Source organism: Anomaloglossus baeobatrachus, chromosome 3 (assembly GCF_048569485.1).
Source record: "Anomaloglossus baeobatrachus isolate aAnoBae1 chromosome 3, aAnoBae1.hap1, whole genome shotgun sequence".
Taxonomy (NCBI): domain Eukaryota; kingdom Metazoa; phylum Chordata; class Amphibia; order Anura; family Aromobatidae; genus Anomaloglossus; species Anomaloglossus baeobatrachus.
Genome location: NC_134355.1, coordinates 34,919,214 through 34,939,245, shown reverse-complemented (window position 1 = coordinate 34,939,245; position 20,032 = coordinate 34,919,214). Strand labels below are relative to the sequence as shown.

At 43.2% G+C, this 20,032-nt stretch overlaps 1 protein-coding gene across 1 annotated transcript in view; it reads left to right on the top strand.

Moving 5' to 3' along the window:
• Positions 1 to 20,032, top strand: part of TGFB2 (transforming growth factor beta 2) — a 142,722-nt gene that overhangs the window by 99,883 nt on the left and 22,807 nt on the right. The window contains exon 2 of the mRNA XM_075339119.1: positions 15,827 to 15,990. Coding sequence (XP_075195234.1) covers positions 15,827 to 15,990 — 164 coding nt within the window. The remainder of the gene's footprint in view (positions 1 to 15,826; positions 15,991 to 20,032) is intronic.

The window sequence follows — 20,032 nt, the reverse complement described above, 5'->3', positions numbered from 1 at the left end:
CCTGCTGCATTATACTCCAGAGCTGCACTCACTATTCTGCTGGTGCAGTCACTGTGTACATACATTACTGATCCTGAGTTACCTCCTGTATTATCCTCCAGAGCTGCACTCACTATTCTGCTGGTGCAGTCACTGTGTACATACATTACATTACTGATCCTGAGTTACCTCCTGTATTATGCTCCAGAGCTGCACTCACTATTCTGCTGGTGCAGTCACTGTGTACATACATTACATTACTGATCCTGAGTTACCTCCTGTATTATGCTCCAGAGCTGCACTCACTATTCTGCTGGTGCAGTCACTGTGTACATACATTACATTACTGATTCGGAGTTACATCCCTCTGCAGTGTATATTGTCACCCGGAGCTGAATTCAGAGACTATCAGCTCCATCCTGAATAGGCTCAGGAATAGGTGTTGTAATTTTGGGGCCTCCCAATCGTTCCCATACATCTGATTTCCACATTTCTGGAGGTAACATCCATGTCGTATTATGTATTATTAGTTACACTTTATTTGACAGGAAATGAAATGTTTCTCAGCGCTTCCATAATCTTATTTCTCCAGTATAAAAACTAGAAAGAAATCCTGCAGCAAAGATAATTTTATTTCCATATTTTGGGAACTTCCCTCCATAATAAATGTGATTATAACAGGAGATGAAAGCCGCCAGGGAAAGGTTACAGTAATCAGGAGGGGAAATGAGCGGAACAAGGCGGTGATGGCTGACAGTGATGAGATTCACAGAGGTGGATGGCACAGAGGAGAGCAGCAGCGAGAGTGGGCCGAGGCTGCCATAGCCGACATCTTTCTTCTATTCCAGCCTTGGCTCCGCTATGTGTAGCCAGATGGTGGAGGTTTGAGCAGAAAGTCGTCCATTGTCTGTTTTATACCGGGTGAATATAAAAGAGTCATCAGGTTTTGCATTCACATCACTGCAAAGATATAAATATCACCTGTTTGTAACAATGTATGGAACGGTCACAACTCAGAGATTCTGTGCACGTCTTCAGCCAGCATCAACCATGGCATCCGCTACAGATTCTGTGCACTTTTTCAGGCAGCATTGACCATGGCATCCGGTACGGAATCTGCACACTTTTTCAGGCAGCATCGACCATGGTATCCGGTATGGATTCTGTGCACTTTTTCAGGTAGCATCGACCATGGCATCCGGTACGGATTCTGTGCACTTTTTCAGGTAGCATCGACCATGGCATCCGCTACAGATTCTGTGCACTTTTTCAGGCAGCATTGACCATGGTATCCAGTACGGATTCTGCACACTTTTTCAGCCAGCATCGACCATGGCATCCGGTACGGAATCTGCGCACTTTTTCAGGCAGCATCGACCATGGCATCCGGTATGGATTCTGTGCACTTTTTCAGGTAGCATCGACCATGGCATCCGGTTCAGATTCTGTGCACTTTTTCAGCCAGCATCGACCATGGCATCCGGTACGGATTCTGTGCACTTTTTCAGCAAGCATCGACCATGGCATCCGGTACGGAATCTGCACACTTTTTCAGGCAGCATCGACCATGGTATCCGGTATGGATTCTGTGCACTTTTTCAGGTAGCATCGACCATGGCATCCGCTACAGATTCTGCACTCTTTTTTTAGGCAGCATCGACCATGGTATCCGGTATGGATTCTGTGCACTTTTTCAGGTAGCATGGACCATGGCATCTGGTTCGGATTCTGTGCACCCTTTCAGCCAGCATCGACCATGGCATCCAGTATGGATTCTGTGCACTTTTTCAGGTAGCATGGACCATGGCATCCGGTTCGGATTCTGTGCACCCTTTCAGCCAGTATCGACCATGGCATCCGGTATGGATTCTGTGCACTTTTTCAGGCAGCATCGACCATGGCATCCGGTATGGATTCTGTGCGCTGTTTCAGGTAGCATCGACCATGGTATCCGGTTCGGATTCTGTGCACTTTTTCAGGCAGAATCGACCACAGCATTCGGTACGGATTCTGTGCACTTTTTCAGGCAGCATCAACCATGGCATCCAGTACGGATTCTGTGCCCTTTTTCAGCCAGCATCCACCATGGCATCCGGTATGGATTCTGTGCACTTTTTCAGGCAGCATTGGAAGATGACAAATTCACTTCCCGTGTTGTGATAAGGTGAACTTCCACTTAAAGGGGCTGGCCACTACTTTTCCACTGTTGGCCTATCCTTAGGACAGGTCATCAAGGTCTGATCGGTCGGGGTCCAACACCTGGTCACCTACCGATCAGCTGTTCTCTGTGCCGGCGGTGGCAGCAGGTGGCCAGAAATGTTCAGTTCTGGAGCTGCCCTGTCTTCTTTTAGTATCTGTGGCCCGATACTGTGCACATCCTCCTATTGATTTGAATGGGAGATGGTTGACAGGGCGGCTCCGAAACTGAGCAGCCTGCTGTCGATGCCAGCTCCGGGAACAGATAATTGGTGGAGGTGTCGGATTTCGAACCATGATTGATCAGACATTGATGACCTATCCAATGGATAGGCCATCAATGTGAAAGTAGTGGACAACCCCCTTAAAGCTCTGTTTATTTTCCACTTGACACTGATTCAGTAAGCAAAATGAATCCAATGATGTATCACTTAGATTACTGGGTGCAGCCATTGTGAAACAATCAGAGTTTTTATATTAAGCTGTCCTCACCCATACTACACTCTGTGTGTACAAAGTCTGTAGACAGTGAGCTGCTGATATAGTATATGTATAGATAAGAAATTTCCTGGTTATCAAAAATCCCCAATAGTGAGTGTGCGCATTGCTGAACTATGCACATAGGTCTTATGAGCCGCCATATGCAGTAGGCGTCTGGTCCTGCCCATGGGCGGACAGCTGTATTTCGTCCCACAAGGACTAAGCCCTAACTTCCATGACAAGCACCATGGTATTATATAGGTACGGTGAAGCACTTATGAGAGCACCTTATAGCTTTGATATTTAATCACTATATGGCACTATTATTGTCTTTCTGCTGCTGTTTTGTTGGCGCTCATTGCTACTAAGTAGTGATGGGTGAACCTGAACTGTAAAGTTTGGGGTCCGTACCGGATACCTAGTGTCCGTGCATGGACCCCAAACAAGAATTTCTCAGGGAAATTCATGTAACTGTTCGAGTTCTGCCACCCGGATAATGATAAAAAATGTAAAAAAAAGAAAATAAGGAATAAAGCAGGAGTGTTATACTAGCCGACCTTCTCTGGGGCTGTCACACTGCCTCCGGGGCACTCATTAACCCTCATACATATTCACTACTTCCCCCACCCACTGGCAGTCTCGGCATCTGTGATTGGTTGTGGGCTGGTATTCTTGGGCTGGGGAGACCCATGGTTATTGGGCACATTCCAGACTAAAAATAGCAGCCTGCAGCCGCCTGAAATTGCCGCATCCATTAGATCCAATCCAATCTGCGGGTTCGCCCATCTCTAATGAGTTTTTGTACTAGTGTCTCAACCCAAACAATTCTAAGTATTATGTAAGCCCTGCAAATTATCTATATATGGATCTTATATTAGCTTTGTATTTTCAGCATTATATGGCATTATACGTTCACTATAGAGTATCATGCTTTTATCTAGCTGCCAATATTTGGGCACTGTATGCTACCAGTGTTATCACTGTATGGTGGTATTATTTAGTAACAGTATGAATCTTTTATATGGGCAGTATTATAGCAGTGAAGTTTGATTTCTACCTTCTCTTGGGGACTAGTCCCATACTGCTGTATGCTTTCCCCTGAGGATTAGTCCCACACTTACCTAATACCATGGAACCACATCTAGGGCTTATTTTTGGAGTAGGGCTTATATTTTAAGAATATTCAAAAAAGCTCCCAAAATCCTACTAGGGCTTATTTTTGGGGTAGGTAGTCTTTTTTGCAATCATTATGGTATTATTTAGGCAATGCAAAGTAGAGTCATACATATATTCATTGTATATGAGCCCCCATTATACAGGGTGGTCCAAATGTAGGTGGACAGTATGTGTAATAGGGTTGTCAAACATGGTGTAAAGTGAAACTGACTCAGTTGCCCTTAGCAACCAATCAGATTCCTCTTTTCATTCTTCACAGACTCTTTGGAAAATGAAAGATGGAATCTGATTGGTTGCTAAGGGCTACTGAGTCAGTTTCACTTTACACCATGTTTGATAACCCTATTACACATACTGTCCACCTACAGTTAGGTCCAGAAATATTTGGACAGTGACACAATTTTCGCGAGTTGGGCTCTGCATGCCACCACATTGGATTTGAAATGAAACCTCTACAACAGAATTCAAGTGCAGATTGTAACGTTTAATTTGAAGGTTTGAACAAAAATATCTGATAGAAATTGTAGGAATTGTCACATTTCTTTACAAACACTCCACATTTTAGGAGGTCAAAAGTAATTGGACAAATAAACCAAACCCAAACAAAATATTTTTATTTTCAATATTTTGTTGTGAATCCTTTGGAGGCAATCACTGCCTTAAGTCTGGAACCCATGGACATCACCAAACGCTGGGTTTCCTCCTTCTTAATGCTTTGCCAGGCCTTTACAGCCGCAGCCTTCAGGTCTTGCTTGTTTGTGGGTCTTTCCGTCTTAAGTCTGGATTTGAGCAAGTGAAATGCATGCTCAATTGGGTTAAGATCTGGTGATTGACTTGGCCATTGTAGAATGTTTCACTTTTTTGCACTCATGAACTCCTGGGTAGCTTTGGCTGTATGCTTGGGGTCATTGTCCATCTGTACTATGAAGCGCCGTCCGATCAACTTTGCAGCATTTGGCTGAATCTGGGCTGAAAGTATATCCCGGTACACTTCAGAATTCATCCGGCTACTCTTGTCTGCTGTTATGTCATCAATAAACACAAGTGACCCAGTGCCATTGAAAGCCATGCATGCCCATGCCATCACGTTGCCTCCACCATGTTTTACAGAGGATGTGGTGTGCCTTGGATCATGTGCCATTCCCTTTCTTCTCCAAACTTTTTTCTTCCCATCATTCTGGTACAGGTTGATCTTTGTCTCATCTGTCCATAGAACACTTTTCCAGAACTGAGCTGGCTTCATGAGGTGTTTTTCAGCAAATTTAACTCTGGCCTGTCTATTTTTGGAATTGATGAATGGTTTGCATCTAGAGGTGAACCCTTTGTATTTACTTTCATGGAGTCTTCTCTTTACTGTTGACTTAGAGACAGATACACCTACTTCACTGAGAGTGTTCTGGACTTCAGTTGATGTTGTGAACGGGTTCTTCTTCACCAAAGAAAGTATGCGGCGATCATCCACCACTGTTGTCATCCGTGGACGCCCAGGCCTTTTTGAGTTCCCAAGCTCACCAGTCAATTCCTTTTTTCTCAGAATGTACCCGACTGTTGATTTTGCTACTCCAAGCATGTCTGCTATCTCTCTGATGGATTTTTTCTTTTTTTTCAGCCTCAGGATGTTCTGCTTCACCTCAATTGAGAGTTCCTTAGACCGCATGTTGTCTGGTCACAGCAACAGCTTCCAAATGCAAAACCACACACCTGTAATCAACCCCAGACCTTTTAACTACTTCATTGATTACAGGTTAACGAGGGAGACGCCTTCAGAGTTAATTGCAGCCCTTAGAGTCCCTTGTCCAATTACTTTTGGTCCCTTGAAAAAGAGGAGGCTATGCATTACAGAGCTATGATTCCTAAATCCTTTCTCCGATTTGGATGTGAAAACTCTCATATTGCAGCTGGGAGTGTGCACTTTCAGCCCATATTATATATATAATTGTATTTCTGAACATGTTTTTGTAAACAGCTAAAATAACAACTTGTGTCACTGTCCAAATATTTCTGGACCTAACTGTACTTTTGGACTAGCCTGTTTGGGCACTTTGTCTAAATAATAGTCCCATACAATGACAATATTAGTAGTATATCGTGCCCATATAATTATATGGGTATTATATAGCTTTTTTTTTAGCACTACTTTACAATGTATTTTTTTAGACACCGTATGATGCTATTTTTTTTGGCAGTGTTATGGCGGTATTATTTATTTTACCTCCAATTGAGAAAGGACAGATGGCCTCCAACGCATGCCCTTAGGGGATATAGGGCTGTTATTGTACGGTGTTTATACCGTACATATATACCGCAGAAGCATGACCATTAATGATACTAACGCGAGACGTCTCTTTTCATACTAGTACAGTTGGGTGTGGAAAATAATGGTCAGGGTGTGGTAACATTTGCAGTTCAGATCTGCAGAAACGTTGCTTAGTGTCTTACTAGTGAGAATAATCCGGGCAGCGGAGGTTGACAGAATTTACATGTTATTTTGGCAATTTGCACGGCTGCTGTGACAACGAGGTGGTTTGGCAAAGAAGAAGCATTGAGTCTTGTGCTCGTCTCTCATTGCATTCAAGAGCGAGGGAATAGAAAACAGAAGATCTACTGTTATCCGTCCCCCCCCAGGAGAATACGGCCGGGAGCCGGAGCCAGAATCATTAGTCCTTTTTCCCAAATTCTCATACTTTTATTGGTCATCTATCTGCCAGTTTGGGTTTCATAACAGGATGGTGGAAACATACTCCATGCAGGCTATAGTAAACACTGTCCTAGTGCTGCGTGCCGTGCCGCCATTACACTGCGGCTTCAGAAAGGAGGGAAAAAAGGGACAAGGTTTGCAAAGGTGCTACGTTACCGAAATGTCCATTATGCGAAGTGCCCACTTGACCCCTCAGGAGGCGACGGACGATGAGCTCATGATTATAGCATTTATTAAGTGTCATTTTCATAGACAAAACCAACTGGAATGTTTGGAAAAAAAAAATGGATGGAAGTGTGGCACCCCTGTGGCTTCAGTCGCCACAGGGTCCTGCACCTCACTTAAGGTGCAGCATTCATCTCGTTTAAGGAGGGGGTTAATCACTGGTGTTCCACATTCCACCTTACATACAGCTTAGGAGCCTTCTCACTGGGGACTGAACTAGGGTAGATAGGGGGTGGCCATCACAAAGTATGGGACTTTCCCGGTCACTAGGACAACCACCTGGGGGTCGGCGGGCACCACTTATAGGGATAGAAGTAGGAGCAGCCTTGACACAATCTCAGTCAAGTTTTCACTCTTTTCTTCACGGGGTCCGAGGCTTGGAGTGGGAAGCTCACTCCGGGTTCCTCACTTCTGAGGGGGCATCCCTTAGGAAAGGACACTTTCAAGCACTGGTGGCTACCTCTAACTTACCTGGGATTGGCTGGAGCCCAACACGGCGAAGACCCGCACCTCCGGGCAACCCACGGACAGTGAGTAAAGACCTGGAACCGCTACTACTGTGTCCGCCCCTTCATTGCCAACGGCCACTGCTACCTCCATAATCCTCCCTGGGGCCTAGCTTCACCTGCGGGAAGGTGAACCAATCCTAGCTGCGACATCACCCGTCCCAGACGACAGTGACCGCAGCGGCGGCTAATTCCTGGCCGTATACCGCAGGTGGCATCACGAGACACCTCGGAACCACGAAGCCGGGCAGGGCCACCTGTGACATCCCGGACCCGACAACACCGGCCAGGCGACGAGTAATACTTAACTCCTGCTCCGTGGGTGCTACATAAGGATGACAGCAGCAGGAGCAGACTGTGCTGATTTTGTGGGAGGCAGTGACCTGACCACTTGTGTTCACAGTTGTAAGGACCTAATCTCATAAAAATCTAGACAGTGTCATGAGAAAAACAGTGGTGGAATACTCTAATATAGATTAGGAAATGGGAATGAGTATAGCAGCAGGAGAAGAGTGTACTGATTGCGTAGGGGCAGTGACCTGACCACTCATGTGTTAACGGTTGTTAGGATCTGGTCCCATAAAAATCTGGAAAATGTCATGGTTTCAACATTCTACAGTAATTGGATCATGGCAGTGATGACAGTAGCAGGAGTAGACTGTGCTGATTTTGTGGGAGGCAGTGACCTGACCACTTGTGTTCATGGTTGTAAGGACCAAGTCTCATAAAAATTTGGAGAGTGTCACGAAGAAACCAGTGATGGAGTACTCTAATACAGATTAGGAAATGGGAATGAGTATAGCAGCAGGAGAAGAGTGTACTGATTGTGTAGGGGCAGTGACCTGACCACTCATGTGTTAACGGTTGTTAGGATCTGGTCCCATAAAAATCTGCATAGTGTCATCAAGAAAACAGTGATGGAATACTATAATGCAAATTAGGAAATGGGAATGCGTACGGCAGCAGGAGAATAGTGTACTAATTTTTGTGGGGGGCAGTACGTTACTTATTTTGTGCCCATGTTCATAAGGGGTTATATGTGACAAAGAATATCATGATTAGAACATTCTACATTAATTGGATCATTGCAGTGATGACAGCAACAGGAGGGGACTGTCCTGATTTTGTGGGAGGCAGTGACCTGATCACTCATGTGCTATTGGTTTTAAGGACCTAGTCCCATAACAGTCTGGATAATGTCATGAAGAAAACAGTGATGGAATCCTCTAATGCAAATTGGGAAATAGGAATGAATACAGCAACAGGAGAAGATTGTACTGATTGTATGGGAGGCAGTGACCTAATCACTCATGTGTTAACAGTTGTTAGGACCTGGAGTCATAAAAATTTGGATAGTGTCATGAAGAAAACAGTGATGGAATACTCTAATATCATTTAGGGAATAAGTACAGCAGCAGGAGAAGAGTGTATTGATTGTGTGTGGGGTGGGGCATTGTATTACGGTACTTATTTATGTGACCATGTTCATAAGGACAGGGTTATATGTGACAGGAAGAGTAACATGGTTAGAACATTCTACGGTAATTGGATCATGGCAGTGATGACAGCAGCAGAAGTGGACTATGCTGATTTTGTGAGAGGCAGTGACCTGACCACTCATGAATTAATGGTTGTTAGCTCAAAGTCTCATGTAAAAAGGTGGAATCTCATGAGTTAAGCAGTGATTAAACCCTTTAAAACAAATTGGGAAATGAGGACAAATACAGGCAGCAGCAGGAGAAGAGTGTGCTGATTGTGTGGGAGGGCAGTAATCAATCTGTTTATTTAATCATGTTCATAAGGACAGGGTTATACTTGACAGGGAGAGTGCTGTGATAGAACAGTCTACCGGAAAATGGGCCACAGCAATGATGGCAGCAGCAGGAGTTGACATGACTGATTTTGTGAGAGGCAGTGACCTGAGCACTGATGTGATAACTGTTCTTAGAGCACAGTCTCATTCATACAAACAAGGATAGAGTCATGAAGAAAACAGTGATGGAACACAGCAAATTAGGAAATAGGAATGAGCAGCATCAGGAGAAAAGTGTGCTGATTGTGTGGAAAGCAGTGACCTATTAGCTGTTCCACAGGGTTATATGTGACAGGAGGAGTGTCATAGGTAGAACGGTCTACAGCTGATGGAAGCATAGTGATGGGGACAACAGCAGGAGAAGAGTGTGCTGACAGTGTGTGACCTCTCCCCATGATACTGTTGATGACAAAAAAGAGATTTTATGGGTGGAAGTGACTGACCCACGTGTGTGGTGAGGTTTGTGAGGACAGAACCTGATAGAAATACGGAAAGTGTTATGAAGAGGAATAAAATGTTCTAAAGCAAATGAGGACAGCAGCAGAAGAAGAGTGTGCAGATCATACAGGAGCAGCGACCATCTGCCCATGATCTGTCTCATATCTAGTGTGCGGGACTAGGGTGTGTTATCAGAGAGCAAGACTCCTATATAATGTACCTGAGGTAGCTCTCTGCTATCTATCTATCCCTCTATCTATCTATCCATCTATCCCTCTATCTATCTATCTATCTATCTATCTATCCCTCCCTCTATCTATCCCTCTATCTATCTATTTATCTATTTATCTATCTATCTATCTATCCCTCTATCTATCTATCCATCTATCCCTCTATCTATCTATCTATCTATCTATCTATCTATCTATCCATCTATCCCTCTATCTATCTATTTATCTATCTATCTATTATCTATCTTTCCATCTATCTATTATCTATCCTTCTTTCTATCTATCTATATCCATCTATCTATCTATCTATCACATATCTATCTATCACCTATCTATCTATCTATCTATCCTTTTTGTCCATCCATCCATCCATCCATCCCTCTATCTATCTATCTATCTATCTATCTATCCTTCTATCTATCTATCTATCTATCTATCTATTATCTATCTATTATCTATCCCTCTATCTTTCCATCTATCTATTATCTATCCTTCTTTCTATCTATATCCATCTATCTATTATCTATCTATCACCTATCTATCTATCTATCTATCCTTTTTGTCCATCCATCCATCCATCCCTCTATCTATCTATCTATCTATCCTTTTTGTCCATCCATCCATCCCTCTATCTATCTATCTATCTATCTATCTATCTATCTATCTATTATCTATCTATTATCTATCCCTCTATCTTTCCATCTATCTATTATCTATCCTTCTTTCTATCTATCTATATCCATCTATCTATTATCTATCTATCACCTATCTATCTATCTATCTATCCTTTTTGTCCATCCATCCCTCTATCTATCTATCTATCTATCTATCCATCCATCCATCCATCCATCCATCCATCCATCCATCCATCCATCCATCCATCCATCCATCCATCCATCCATCCATCCATCTTTCCTTTCTATCCGTCTTTCTATCCTTCTTTCTATCCGTCTTTCTATCCGTCTTTCTATCCTTCTTTCTATCCCTCTATCTATCTATCCATCTATCTATTAATTTATCTATCTTCTAAGATTCAATCACTTAGTACTAGAATCTGACTATATCCCACTTTTCTTGGCATTTTGTGCATTGAACAGGCATATTCTGTTGATTTCCACCATTAGATACAGGGGCAGACTTTCGCACAGTATTAGGAGCCATCTTGCCCGGCTCAGCTCACATTCCAGAAGACGCCATCAATCCTGGAGAAGTCGCTGCCATCAATCCAGGAGACAGCTTTTCCTCCTGGTGGTAATATTTATGAATATTGGTGCAGCCCCCCGAGTCCAGCCCTTCTTTGATGCTTTTCTGCCCCCCGGCGTCGTTAGCATTCAGCATAGATACTGTACATCCCCGGTTTCATGGTACATCAGCTTTGGAGATTGCCTAATTATTTTAATTGCTGGTGGGAAGAAAAATTGGCCGGGATCTAAAAAGGGTAAGGACTGTGTTTAATAAGGAGATGGAACTGTAAATATTTGCAGATCCTCTCTAGATGACTGCCGCGTTTCACAAACCAGGTTGGAAGCAGAAATTGTGAAGCGTTGGCCGTAGACCAAAGAACAGGAGCTTCATAAACACAAAAGACCATAAAAATAAATCTTGGTAACACTTGTTTACCAGCCGTAATTACAACGGAAAGACATTACTTAGAGTCTACTGATCCTTACAGAATTCGGCAATTATACCGCGCTCATCCTTGTTATAGATTGTGGTCTTGTGTTTTTTTATTCCTTTCGAGGAAACAAGAGACATTTATTTTTCTTTCTTCACTCGCGTTAATCTTTCGATGTTTGTTGCCAATGAAGAATTTGCCAACAAGCCGATGCCTGGAACACACAACGTCGCCGTCTTAAAGAGGACGCTCACACTCACATACGAGTTTTCCACAAGTCAGTTTACCTGATGGGAAGATCAATAGTGTTAATTTTAAAGGGGTTGTCTCATGAACAGCATTGATACCAGTTTTTGGGATTGGTTGTGCACATAGGGGACTCCCACTGCCATAAACGGTGAATGGAGCTTTGGTCACGATTGTGCTCTAGACCTGCATTCACATCGCACACACGGCATTGACAGTCGTGGGACTGGTGACTGTAGAGTTCACGCATTGGATAAAGAGAGAGTCTTATAAATATCATTATCACTAATGGTCACCGTCTACGTTATCGTACTCTGGATCCCTCTAGAAGGAAAATGTTACTGTCAATCTATGTATTACTGTAGTCTACTTAATTTAACAATACCATACAGTGTACAGGCCTTAGTGGAGCCAAAGACGTTACTCACTGGTCTACAAGTCCAAATTGGGGGTTACCTCACATACTATATAGGCTGGCTACCTCCACACTCTGAAGCATGGCCCTCAGTCCCTACTCAATACCATATTTCTGTGAAGGAAGCAATGGCTCAGTTATGAATCTTGACCGGCTTGATAAAAAATTCAGGGCTCTGGATCTTGACTGACGTAGTCTGTCTACTTTCTCGGGAACTTCTACTGGCGCAGGTCACGAGCTTCCACTGGCTTTGATCAGGGGCATCTACTGGTGCTGATCACCGGCTTCTATTGGCATGGGTCATGGGCTTTTACTGGTACGGGTCAGAGTCTTCTACTTAGCTTGGGTCACTGATCTTCCTCTCAGCTTGGATCACAGATCTTTCCCTCAGTTCGGATCACGGATCTTCCCCTCAGCTCGGCTCACAGATCTTCCTATCAGGTCAGGTCATGGAACTTCCTCTCAGCTGAGGTCATGGAACTTCCTCTCAGCTCAGGTCACAGCTCTTCCTCTCAGCTCAGGTCACAGATCTTCCCCTCAGCTCAGGTCATAGATCTTCCTCTCAGCTCGGGTCACGTATCTTCCTTTCGGCTCAGGTCACAAATCTTTCTCTCAGTTCAGGCCATCTCTGGGATCTGACTGCTCTACGACACTTTTGTGACAATGGGGTGGCAAGCCCGTTTCACCACCACAGGACCTTCCTGGAACAAAATTCTGGTGCTAACTCGTCCATTGGCCTGGCTGTCTATAGAAAGACTGTGTGGACCGGGGCTCTTCCCAGTGAACGCCCCTACTCACCTACTCCTTTCCCGTGGGCTGAACACTACTCCGTTAATACAGAGTAAGGTTACCACACTCTGGTAAGACTTTATTGGGTTCCCAACAGACAACAGTATATAGTACATTCCCAGGAAGGACACAAGATGTTTCAAATGACACCCTTCCGCTGACTCGCCAGGTATTGGAGTCCATAATAGAATAAGGTCTGTTATTTATAGGTGCTCAGAAGTCAAAAATGGGCAAAAATTTTTTATAAAAAGAGACTTCGGCACTTCAACACCTTAGTGTATGTTGTCCATAGTCAACTGGGCATCTACAGAGATGGAAAAAGCGATATACAAATTAAGAGGGCCAATGTTTGGGGGTAAATGGGAATTAAAGCCATTGAACCCATCTGATCTATTTTGCTTTTACGAAACTAAGGGCTTTTGACAGCCCCAACCATTTCTTCCTGAGAACAGTTTTATTGTCATGAGACTCAAGAAGAGGAGAACATGAACCCAAAAAAGTTATAATAAATTTGTCTACATCTGTTTCCCACTATGGCTCTCAAGGAAACCTCAACAGCTCATGGCCCATTGGAAAACTAATCAAAAAGTGGCCACTGGGGCAATGAGCTGATCAACTTTGGATCTTACTTCCGCCAACCGTGGCAAACAGTTGATTTTGCCGAGGGGTTTACAGACATGTTCTGTGCAGCAGCTGCTGCTCTACTATGAGACAAACTTGTTCAATGTTGAGGAAATCTTCGATAAATGAGCTGCTAAGGTTCCTTGAGGACTGTATTGGGAAACACTGTTTTAGATCCATCTGGAAGTTTCCCCAGTTGACACATCAATTCTTTCTGTTGCCAAATCCAGTGTGTGTTCAGATTCCTTAACCCATGAACGCGCAACCATAGAAATCTACCATAGAAAACAAGTGACCTAGCAGGCTTGCGAGGCCCCAGGTATGCGTTCTAGGGTTAAAACTGTTTCACAAAAGTAGAGTTTCTTTTTCATAGATTTATCCTTTGGTAGATGTATCTTCTATAGCTGAAATGTTGCTCCAACGTCCTTCAGTAGTCAGTCATTTTGTCATTACCTCTAAGTTATGGACTTCTATCACTATGGTTTGGTACCTTCAACACAACGGAACTTCCAAGACCTGCTAGTTATTCTTCTCTGGGAGAACTGCTCTTTGCTTTATCGGAAACCTGTCCACCTCAGCAGACACAAATTTAAGGACAGCTACTTTCTGTTTAGTTAAGGGAGTTTTCTCATGAAATACATTAGTCAGCAAGTTAACAGTCTGTTCTTGAAGTTGATGTGTTAGAAGCAGAAATATGGGCACAGATAGGAATCTGAGCCACTATGACATGGGCTAAATTTTGATGATTAGACATCGAGCTATAGCCAAAATGGAAGGTCTCAGGTTTTCCCTATATACTGCCATTTCTTTAGGGTGTTCTGGTGTATGGCACATCTTCTGGGATGTTCTCTGTATACAGAAAGTCTTGTGGTCAGTTCTTGTTATATGGAAGGTATTGTGGGGAGTTCCCAGTATATGGCAGGTCTTATTGGGTGTTCTTGGTGTACGGCAGGACTTGTGTTGCTCTCCCAGTATAATGCAAGTGTTGCAGCATGTTGCTGATATACAGCAGACCTTGTGAGGTTTTTCTGGTATACGGTAGGTCGCGTAGGATGTTCTCGGTATACGGTGCATCTTGTAGGGTGTTCCCGGTATTTGGCAGATCTTGTGGGATGTTCCTGGTATTTGGCAGGTCTTGTGGAGGGTTCCCGGTATAAAACAGGTCTTGTAGGGCGTTCCTAGTTTATGGTGGATTTTGTTGGGTGTCCCTGATATACGGCAGGTCTTGTGTGGTGTTCCCAGTACACTGCAGGTCTTGTGGTGTGTTTACGATATGCGACACATCTTGTGGTGTGTTCCCGGTATTCAGCAGGTCTTGGAAGATGTTTATGGTAATCGGCAGGTCTTGTGGTATGTTCCTGATATTCAGCAGGTCTTGTAGAGTTTTCCCAGTATAGGACAAGTCTTGTAAGGTGTTCCTAGTTTATGCTGGGCTTTGTTGGGTTCCCTGATATACGGCAGGTCTTATTTGGTGTTCCCAGTACACTACAGGTCCTGTGGGGTGTTCCCTGTATACGGTGCATCTTGTAGGGAGCTCCTGGTATTCGGCAGGTCTTGTGGGGTGTTTCTTGTATTTGGCAGGTCTTGTGGAGTGGTCCCAGTACAGGACAGGTCTTGTAGGGTGTTCCTAGTTTATGGTGGGTCTTGTTGGCTTTCCCATATATTTAGCAGGTCTTGTGTAGTGTTCCCAGTACACCGCAGGTTTTGTGGAGCGTTTCTGGTATACGGCACATCTTGTGGAGTGTTCCCGGTGTACGACAGGTCTTGTAGGGTGTTCCTGGTTTATAGTGGGTCTTGTTGGGTGTTTTCTGATATACAGCAGGTCTTCTGGGGTGTTCTTGCTATACGGCAGGTCTTGTGCGGTGCTCCCAGTACAATGCAGGTCATGTGGGGTATTCCTTGTCCTGTGTAGTGTTTCTGGTATGGAAAGTTCTGTGGGATGTTCCTGGTATACAGCAGTGTTTCAGCTTTGTGGCATATCTTGTGACGTGTTTCCAGTATACGACAAGTCATGTGGGGTGTTCACGTTACAAAGCAGGTCTTACAGGGTGTTCCCGATACGCGGCAGGTCTTATGGGGTTGTTCGCTGTATACGGAAGGTCTTGTAATGTGTTTCCAGTATGCATTAATTAATATTTTCCAAAATCAATCCAAGGAAGGACAATTGTTACACTGGCAACCAGGTCATCGTCACTCAAAGCTTCTTGATGGGTCCAGGGAGTGAAGACTAGTCCATCTTCTATAGTCATATTACTTGTATATGGTCAGATCCTAGGACAACTTCTTGATAAAAAACCCACTACCACTACACATGATCATGTCTTTTCTCCTTGCGTGGACATCTTTAGATAAATGCTCTTTTACGGTATGTTAAAAATATACATTTATTTTTTTTCCAGATGCCATATACCCAAATTATTACAATGCTTACTTCAGAATCATCCGGTTCGACGTCTCTGCAATGGAGAAAAACGTCTCAAATTTAGTGAAGGCAGAATTTAGAGTGTTTCGTTTACAGAATCCAAAAGCACGAGTATCAGAGCAACGGATAGAACTGTATCAGGTAAGGAACGGGTTCATTTATATGCCTGGTTATTATAGGGGTTGTGCATAGTCCTTATAAGAGGTGTTTATCTATGAGCAGAAAATAAAATTCCTCAGCTCCACTGATTCTGCAGCTTTTTTCCGTTTTGCAATACGACATTCCATTGCAGAGATATTCGCATTTGATGTTTTGGAGCACAATATGTGAAATCTCTATTTTGTAATCAAACTGAATGTTTTCTTCAGTGTCTTTTTTTGGAGGTGTGCACTTTTCACCCCTTCTTCCCAGATGCTGCAAATCACTGCTCGGCAGCTGATCTATCAGTCTCAGATATTGCCGAGGCAGTATTTGTGAGAAAAGGGTGAAAGAGCACGCACTTAGAGAAGACTCCTAGTTGAACTGCAAGCAGAGATTTCACATAGTGTGCTCCAAATGTAACAAATGTGAATATCTCTGCAATGGAATGTCGTATTGCAAAATGGAAAAGAGCTACAGGACTAGCGAAGCTCAGGGATTTTTTCCAAGGTGTTACAGATTAAATGAAGTGTTATTATAATTCAAAAGTGCCCCTACACCTGTTGCCTTTTTCCGTTTGACCTTCTTACTATACAGATACTACACTAAATGGGGAGAGGAAAGTACTGGCCACCTCTAGAGATCAAAGGAGCAGACATTTAAAAATTTGTCACGCCTGATGCCTTTTTTTCCTTTAACATTATCTGTCTGGGGATGGTTCAAATTAGTGGGATCAACAAATATTTGTCTTTTTTATGGGCACCATAAGCATTAGGGGCTCCACCTCTGGTTGACCTAGTTCTTCCCGATACTATGTAGACAGCCACTCTGTTAGTGCCCAGGGCTTCATGTACAAAGAACTTTTTATAGGCTCTTTGTTTCCCTGCATATTGCTGACCACTGCGTGAGTTCACTGGTAATGTGTCAGTGAGCTCATTCTGATAGGAGTTAACTCTTTTACCTGTCTTTTTTAATTTCTCTATGCTGATTTATGACTACTGTTTATGACTAAGTTGGTGTGCCATCAAAAGTTAGTTCAAAGGAGTGTAGTAAAAGATAGGTAAAAAGAGCTACAAACTCTTCCATCTGTATGATTTCACTATCACAATGTGACTTGTTAGATAACTAGCAATAGGGGCCCCTATGGTGTCCCTCACGCTTGGGGCACTATGCTATCCCTAATCTCAGGGATACTCCTAATGGTGGAGATGCCTGAGTCCCATTCCTGGATCTGCTCCTGGCCATGCCTAATATAATTTCCCCCTCCGTCTCCCTCCAGGGAAGGAGATGGGGCAGGAGTGAGATGTTAAACACAGATGAAGACCGACAAGGGAAAACCAAAACTCTGTCAAACTGCGCACACACACACACACACACACACATATATATATCTATATATATATATATATATATCTATATATATATATATATATATATATATATATATATATATATATATATATATATATACACATACACACACTAGGACAATAAGAGATCAGGAGGAAAACAAGAGCAGGAAGGGAGAAACAAAGGACATTTGGAGTAAACGACACACACACACAGGATAGGGCAATAAGAGATTCGGGAGGAAAACATGAGCAGGAAGGAAGAAACAAAAGACACTTGGGGTAAACTACATACACACACACAAACACACACAGGATAGGACAATAAGAGATCAGGAGGAAAACAAGAGCAGGAAGGAAGAAACAAAAGACATTTGGGCTAAACTACATACACAGGATAGGGCAATAAGAGATTTGGGAGGATAACAAGAGCAGGAAGGAAGCAACAAAAGACAACTGTGATAAACCCCACAACCGCACAAAGCAACAAGAACTACAAGCATCAGATAGTCTGGGACGCCACACCTCACCAGACGAGCTAAGACAAGCTATAGCTGGCATAGGAGGAAGGACCCAGCCAGTATATATGCGGGAAGCAGATGTGATTAGCTCCCACCCAACAGGTGATCAAAGAAAGCAAACAAGCAAACTAGCACAGATTAACTCTTGCTATTCTGCCTATGAATCATCACACAGCAGGTAGACGCCCCAGTCTGCCTGCGTCACTCTCAGACAGCAGAGAATCTCTCAGGTGGAGTGTCAGAATCAGCAATGTGAACAGGACCTGACACCGCCATGACAGCCAGCGAAGTTAGAGAAAATCTCCATGTGACACTCGCTGACAGATTCTCAGTTAACTCATTCTTCAGGGAATGTGGAGAAAATCAAAGTGCTTGTAAAAAAAAAAAAAAAAAAAGGGCTAAACAGTGCACATATTTTAAGAAAACCCCTTTATAAGGAATCTTTTTAGCTAAAATACATGCATTAAATGAAAATAATTGTCTCTGAAAGTGTCCAGATCCTTTTATATATGGCGACCAGTAGTCTTATATCTGTGGATGTTAGCTCTTACCATTGTCAAGTTATACCACAAACTATCAGGGCATGCTGGGAGTTGTAGTGTCACAATAACTAGTGAGTCACATGGTTCAGACCATTCATCGATTTCTTCATTAAAGGGGTCCGGCTTCTCCTTGCTGTAACCTGGGGATTAATGTTAGCGGTGCTGCTATGAAATCGGATAATAATAGGTCAGCACAATTCTCAAAAGAAATGGTAGAGTCACATGGGGTCACAGCTCCGTTTTGGAGATTTTCTGCCAAATGCTGACTTTATAGGAATGTGATCAGATAAGGCTGCGCTTTATGGGAATTCTTCTCCGCAGATGACATTTCGGTGCTAGTTTTCTAACAGTGGGAAGATTTTCGGGGCAGTCACACGTCTGTGATAACAGCGGAGAAGTGACATTCACTGGGCGGACAATAGGGAGGATTGTAGAGAAAGAGCGCTGCTCTGGAGGCTAAACGAAATAGAAGATTTACTGGTAGGAGAGCAAGAAGCAAAACCACTGAGGACCAGAGTCACAGAACAGCAGAGATGTGCAATTTTTAGGCTCAAAATTAATTATATTAGACACAGATAGATGGATAGAGGAAGGGATAGATGATGGATTGATTGGATGGATGGATGGATTGATAAATTATTATTATTTATTATTATTATTATTATTATTATTATTATTATTAATGGATAGATAGATGGATAGATAAAGAAATGGATGGATGGATGGATGTATAGATAAAGAAATGGATGGATGGATAGATTGATAGATGGATAGATAAAGAAATGGATGGATGGATGAATGGATGGATAGATGGATAGATAAAGAAATGGATGGATGGATGCATAGATAAAGAAATGGATGGATGGATGGATAGATGCATAGATAAAGAAATGGATGGATGGATAGATGCATAGATAAAGAAATGGATGGATGGATGGATGGATAGATGCATAGATAAAGAAATGGATGGATGGATGGATGGATGGATGGATAGATGAATAGTTAGATAAATGAATGGATAAATGATAGATATATGGATGGATACATAGATAGAAAATTGGAATAAAGTTGGAAGAATATTAATAATAGTATTTGTGTACTGTGGTATTGTAGAGTATCAATGTCTGCAGTGTATGGGAAGGAAGGTTTCCAGTATAAATAGGTCAGCCGATGGTTAAAGTGGTATTCCCATCTCCCAGATCCTATCCCAATATCTAATAGGTGTAGTAGTAATAATAATAATAATAATAATAATAGAAAATACCTTCAATTAGAAATGAAATATATTTCTCCTGATTAGCTATGTCTCTTACCTCATGTGTAGGGCATTGCAGTTGGTTAGATATCCATGGTTATGTGCCGCCCACGTGCCAGCAGCCGGGCTGCTCGGATCCGGTTCCGTGGTGGCTCGAGGGGTCTCCGGACCCAGGGGTCATGCGGCCACTCAAATGAAGGGGGTATTTACAGGGAATGTGTTAGAGTTCGTGACGCCACCCGTGGTTTGTGGTAATTTGGAGTACCACCGCTGCAGTTGGTAGTACCCGGGGGTGATGGAATGGGGAAGCCAGGCGTTAGACCCCTCCACGGGTAGGGGAGATGCCCCGGGACTCGGTGATGGTGTTCGGGAAGTGCG